The 7,148-nt window shown below is 38.2% G+C and overlaps 1 protein-coding gene across 1 annotated transcript in view; it reads right to left on the reverse strand.

The window, feature by feature from the left end:
* The window catches only part of NYAP2 (neuronal tyrosine-phosphorylated phosphoinositide-3-kinase adaptor 2), a 131,420-nt gene extending 124,715 nt beyond the window's left edge, over positions 1-6,705 (reverse strand). The window contains exon 1 of the mRNA XM_074153889.1: positions 6,491-6,705. Within this exon, the coding sequence (XP_074009990.1) occupies positions 6,491-6,696 (206 nt within the window). The 5' untranslated portion in view covers positions 6,697-6,705. The remainder of the gene's footprint in view (positions 1-6,490) is intronic.
* Positions 6,706-7,148: the final 443 nt, after the last annotated feature.

Here is a 7,148-nt window from a genome sequence, read left to right on the forward strand (position 1 = left end):
CCTCCTCAGCTGAGGAGGCACCAGCCCATAGGTTGTATGCAAACATGCGCCCAAATGGATTTGGAGCAAGGCCAGTTCGTTCATTTACACCGGTGGTCAGATGGCCTGCGAATACCAACAACATGGAGCCACTTAAGTCTGGATTTTAACAAGAGGGGTCTGTTTTAGAAGTTCTCTGAGCTCTCTATGACCCCAACATTTCTAATTATGCTTTTAAATATAGCAAATGAATCCTGAGCAAAAATGCGTCCATTTACATAGTGGGCCAGTTTATTTCTGAGAAATCTGTGGAATGATGAAGAGGAAGAGATCATGTAGCTTCCCCAAAAGAGAGTAAAAGTTCTAGGCAGTAGCCCTAGAATCATGGAAGATTTATTGAAAATAACATCAAGATTTAGATACCAAAGTGACAATGATTTCTGCTTTATTTCCTTGGTACTTGGAACTATCAGCCTCTATGGTACATTTTAAGTGACATTTGTTGCATGACTGTCCTAAAATAAAACTTCTCAGAATAACAGCAACAGCAATATAATATAGTTTGCATTGTGTCTGTTGTTTATTTTGTGTGGCAATAATACAGACAGCCATATGGATATGAGCATTTGGAAGGGAGGATTTGTTGGCTAGATCATCACATCTGTTTACTTATAAATGCAACAAAAATACATTTGGAGGTCACTGACTGCACAACCATTTTACTTAACTCTTGATGAAAACAAAACAAAAAACTATCAATGCTACTCTTTCTACATTAATCCAACTTCAAACGAGACTCTGATATTTTCATGAGAAAAAGGTTTTGAAATCATACTATAATTAGTCTCTATCACACCTCATCAGCCACTTCCATCACAAAGGTGGTATCACAGCAATATTTTAATCTAGGATGAAATGAGTATGCAACACGTCCAGGAGGAAGATTATAAAAACAACCACTGCCACAGTGAAGCTTCCTCATAGCACATACCCTTTGATTAAGGGACCACATATAACTGACCTCATATCCAAAAATCACATTCACTGAGAGAACTCAGATTTGAATTTAAAAACAAAAAAACCAAACACCACCACAAGAAGAAGCCACAAAAACCCAACACTGACACACCAAACCAACAACAACAGGTTGACAAGTCTGTAATTTATAACATCTCAATAACGTGGTTGCAGGTATTTCAACTGAGCGCCTGACCATGATCCAAAATATTTATTGCACTTCCTTCACATTTTTCATGAGGTCTGGCTGTAAGTGTATTATAATCTGGTAAACATAAGTATTCCTGCAAATTTAGAAGTGTGTAGTTCACCATGCAAAATTTCAAATACAGACAAATGTTCAGAAAAAGAAGAAACAGTACTTTAAGTACTTTTTTTTACCTAAAGTATTTTTCTGATTTCAAGGCACTGTTATGAACAGTAAGTTCACAATTAAATTATTTTATTTAGGTTAATTTTTATTCTGGTAGAAGTATTTTTGGTAGAAACACCTCAGCATGTCCATATACTCTAAAATTACACATTTTCTCAGCTGAACGGAGCTTTTGGCATAATCCCATGCATAGAAATATTTTTATATTTGCTTGCTGTCGCCCACACTTGATAACACTTAACTTTTAGCTGAAGGACACATAACTTATGTCCTGTTTACGAAGGAACCTAAGGGCAGAAACTATAGAAAACTACAGACAGATAATACCCAAATTCAATCCCTTCCACAACCTTAAAAATAAAAATAGATCAAGGGAAAAATATCTTACTTTTGCCGATGGGTTAGTCTTCAATATTTCATTTGCCAAAGGAAGGAGAGGTTAGGATGACAGCTGTTCATTTCAATTCCTTCTTTATTACAAGAGCTTAACTCTGCCACTGGCTGGCTGGCCCATTTCTGTTAGCTTTAGCAGAGAACAGTGCTCCTAAAAGCTCCTCCTCCTGACAGCATGTTTGGATACTTCCCTCAACAAGCAGAAACAAGGCTTTCTACAAAGTCATTTAGGTGCTGGTAGTGAGCTATAAGTAAGGGAAACCATTAGAAGTAGAAATAAATATTTTGATGGCTAAGTCCAGGATTTGCCAGGTAGAAATTCATGCCCAGTAACACCTTCAGTTTTACACCAGAGCAGTGCTACAAATCAAAATGACAGCTTCCCCAACAGAAAGAGTAGCTTGAATGACGCCTAAAACCAAGAAGCCAAGACTTTAAAAGCTCACATCTCCTATGAAGGTGTACAGCCCCAGCCACTCCCTATGATTAATGCAATGTGCCTCAGCCTTCAGGAGGGGGGTGAGTGTGTCATTATTTCCTACCAAGATTTCGTAGTTATACAATTTTTTAAAAAAAGCACTGGTGAAGTATCCACACAAGACTACATATAATAGATAAAAAAATATGTAAATGTATGTATTTCAATTATGGATGAGTCAGAAAGCAACTGCTCATTCTAACAGATGCCCTACGTAAATTCAAAATACTCACCTTTTCCCTGGCACCCGTAACAGCTGAGGCAAATCTACCTTCTGTTCCCAGAAACGCTGCCTACGGCAGATATTGTATCATGGCAAATGTACATCTCACGGTACTGCAACTTTATTGCCAGTGAAAATGATACTGCTTCATAACTTTATTTGCAATTTATAAGCTCTGTGGGCAATATGCCAGTATGTTCTCTTGGTCTGGATACAGCCGCCTGAACAGACAATGATCAAGTAGTGAGACCAGACGAATAAAAGATGGAAAAAAAAAAGGTCCAAAAATTAGGCCCAAACTATATACACTAACATATTTATTGTGGCTTAACTCTCAGCTGCTAATCAGCACATTAACCTTGTTTTCTCTGCATGATGGCTAAGTACCATACTAAAATTAGGTCAGAAATTCAGATCAGATCAGCTGACTCAGCCCAGCAAGATCAGACAAAGACTAGTTGCTTTTTTTTTTTCCCCAATCCAATACGATGTGTTTTATCCCCTGCAATGTACAATAGATCCATACATTTTTCCCCACAATTAACCTATCAGAACAACACACCATGAGATAGCAATCACAGTGAATGTACAGCACTGCTACTGAAGAAACACAACACAATGCATCCTTAGGAAGGTAAAATGTACAGTCAAAAGGCTTTTTTTTTTTTTTAGGTCATTTTTCAGCTCTTGTTTCCAAACTGCTCAGACTAATGCATTTCAATGAACTTTTAAGTCATTCAGCATGGTTATGAGATGATTTAGGTAAATAACAGCTGCTTCCAAATAGTGTTGTGTGTGAATAACACCACTTTATTAGAGAATAAATTACTCATTATTATGTTGTTAATATACACGATCAGCCTTCTTCTAAAAGAGACCATCTGAACACTAAAATTGAATAGCTTCTCAAAAATTTCAATAATCAGACTATTAGATAATTTTCAGTAGGAGCCAAAGACTTAGAGCTGCTTTACTTTGATTCCCACAAGCAAAAGAGTGTTTGCTGGAACCCCCTCTCCTGCTCAAAATCTACCTGTGATTAATCACAGGGGATGACTCCCTTGTTGCTAAGGAGATTGTTTTCAGCTGTTGGGAGTCTCCAGACGGGTAGCAGTTATCACTGCACATGTGCACCACTTCCTATCTAGGCCACACTATCAAGAATTAAGGATAATATAAATACCCACCAAGTAAAGATGTAAGGAAAATAGTACAGAACAAAGAAGAAATCAATAATCCTACTTTACCTTTCCTGACTGCTGCATTTCAATAGACAACATGGTCTTGGATGAATCTCTAGAGGTTACTACAGGGAGCAGACTCAATTGCAATCAGCCTAAGTGACTTCAGACATCATGGTTCCTTTAGTCAAATCAGATGTCCTCCCTTGGTCTGCCATTGCTTTTAGTTTTCCTAATCGAGGGTTGATCACAAATATCTCATTTTACCTCTCCAAGTTTACACAAGAAAAAGACAGGAAAAAAAAGAGACTCAAAGACAGCATTTTCCAAGATTTCCTAAGGTGTTTTTCCTACTTGGTTTCCTTAGATGGATATTGTTTACCCCCTTAATGTTACTGAGACAACCCAAGTGAGGAGGGAGTAGAGGGGACCACCACACACATGGTCTGCCACAGAAGAATGCTATATCCAGAAAAGTTGATGCCTCCAATCCACGTACATATACATGCTATTATCAACCCATTATATTGCTGGTAACCTTCCTTGTGTCTTCTGACTCTATCTGGGAAACACAGCACTGTTCTCAGCTATCTCAGTTTAGCAGGAGCAAGAATTTAATGGTTTGGCTTAGCCCTAAGTCATTCGCACTTATCCGGAGCTCTTCATCAAATCACTGTGCCAAGATCAATAAATAAAACCACGCAAACCAACCACAAGGTAGGAAATATTGTTACCGCCATTCAAATTAGGTAAACTTGGCTAGAGGACTATAAAGACCCAGGGAGGTCCACATCTTACTTTCTCATACCCCAAGAAACTTATTTATAACCAAACCTTTTCTGGCACTTAGTGACCTTTATGGTCACACATACTAAAGTGCACGTAAACAGGTTAGCCAAAGCACAGCCTAATTAGCTGTCAACTCTGAATATATCTGTTTACATTGACAGTTTAACATAGCTTATCATCAAATGAAGAAGTTGCCACAGAGACTAGGGAATTTATTTTTGCAGCCAATTCTGAATTAATCAAATAGTGAAGTTTCGACACATTCAAAATTTTTTAAAAAAACCCCACCAAATTAGTTTTTTTAAATTATTTTCCTCACTGGGGAAGAGCCAGCCATGGAAAATGAAAGTACTCTTCATCTCACCACTTTAAAACAGCAATTTATTGACTAGCACTTTTATACGTGCTCACTTAGCAGATAGGACAGGTTCAAATTCTTCCTCTGCTCCATGTAACTACAATGTAACTTCCCTCTCCATTGTCTTAAGAAATATTTTGAGGTGGGTTTCCCCACCCTTTTCTCTTGGAATCCTTGCAGTTTATGTAGCTATTCAGTAATCAAAAGCGAGAGACGAACACTAAACAAAGATGGCAAGAATGAAACAAAATGCATATCCAGCATAAATCAAAACAAACAAAACAAGCCCCTCCTATATTAATCTGCTGCAAGGAAAATATTTTCTCTCATGAAGTTGTGCGTAGTATGGCCCCTGCTGCAAGCAGCATATGCCTTTGACTCCCCAATAGTTTTAATCCCCCCAAACACCACCCAAAAGTTGAGCTGACAAGATAATAGTCCAAAAGGTTCCAAAATACACATTGCATGGGCTGTCATTATTCACCTTAATTTCACATTAATCTTATCGCCCCCAACCAAATTAGTGACAATCTGAAAAATTCTACTTCCTGGAACGTAAAAGCAGCCACAATTTTGCTTTATGTTGCTTCTTCCTCCTCTGTCAAACTGTACATGCTGCTCTTTTGCTTTAAACGTTCCATCAAGATTACCAGACTACTGAGGCATTGCTGGAACGTTCCCAGCACAGAACGTCTGTTATACCTGGATGTACAGTACCCAAGATATAACATAAAATTTAATCACTTAAACTGAAATACAGAAGATTCACACCAGGGGGAAAAATTCAAGGACCTCCTAACAGTTTGTGCTCAAGCTATCCATTTGTATATAAAAGTTTAGCATTTGGATGGATGATTTATCGGTATTACACAATTTGTCCTTCTCCTCAAGAAAATGCAATTTTTTAATATGCAAATGTGCATGTAAATATTTATTATATCTATCCCATTCAGCCTTCTTTTCCTCTCCAAGAGGCTGCAGAGATTTCATTGCTATCCATTGGCACAAGAGGCCAGGTCATCTGAGTGCTCCTCTCATTAACCATCAATTAAAATCATTGGAGTTGTTCAAGAAGAGCCATTACAGGGTTCTACCCGTCAGGGGCTTGATCCATTTTCCTTTAAATGATTGCAATATTTTTAGTGACTTCAGAGCATGCAGAATTCTGAGGAAATCATAAATAATAGATATAATTTTCGTAAAAACTCAGACAGCAATTAAAGAGCTTTGAAAATTTACCAGATTTAAAACATCAACTCAAGGACAGTCTGTTTTGATTTGTGAGGCTGTCCCTGTCTTGCAAGAGCCTCACAGACCAATACATCCTTGCATAAAAGTACACACTGTCCATCTGAAAACACTGAGTGGATGAAGACCATTAGATCTACATCTCTGGTTCCAAACACCTAAACTTTTTGTTGCAACTCACACCTGCTGAAGATACCACACATGCTCAAACTGAATACATTTGGATGGGAATACTCTCTTCCATTGAGGGAGATAGAACCATTCAGCATCATGTCTACACAATGTAAGACACATGCAGTTAGCAGCCTGACATGGGGCAACAGCCTGTACTGCTTTTACCAGCAAGCTGCTTCGAAATCAACCAGTCTCACGTATTTACCATATCTGAGAATGAGTCCCTCACCGCTCATTCACTCTGCCAGACCACTCATCTTTTTATCAAAATATTTACCGTTTTATTGCTTCTTCTTGTTTTCGGCGTTTTTCACTCTTTTCTTTCAAGTAAGCCAGGTTTGTTTCATTCCTCATGCGATCATTCTCTCGAGCAATATCTGATGCATTCTGTATAACCAAGCCATCATAGGCCTTCATCCCCATATCTTCAATATACTGGAGAAAAGCGCCCAAAGTGACCTCCTCCTGATTAGAACTCATCATCTTGCAGGAGATAATGAACAAAGGAAAGCAACGCTTCCTGCAGGTTGAAAAACACATAATACCTTAATCAGTAGGAAAACAGTTTATGGCTTATGACAACGAGATTGTGTCAATTATAATTAACATCTCTGTAAGAGACAATTTTTTAGATTTTCTCCTGTCCAAAGGATAATAAACAAAGAAATTCAGAACATAGAACAACATTACTCGAGATAAGAGGAGATAAAACCCAAGCGTGTCTTCTTCCAAGTGATGCAGATCCATTCAGTTACGTGTTGTTCAAATCCCAAAACGATTTTCTCCCACCCCTTCCCTTTTCCTAATACCGTTCAGTTGCAACAACACTGACGTCCCTGAACCTCAGTTTGAACTGGACTGAAAAGGCTTCCATTCCAGGACAACAGGTCCTTTTTGCAATTTAGATAAAGCTGCACCACAGCAGTTCACCAGAC

The sequence above is a fragment of the Numenius arquata genome, chromosome 9 (assembly GCF_964106895.1).
Source record: "Numenius arquata chromosome 9, bNumArq3.hap1.1, whole genome shotgun sequence".
NCBI lineage: Eukaryota > Metazoa > Chordata > Aves > Charadriiformes > Scolopacidae > Numenius > Numenius arquata.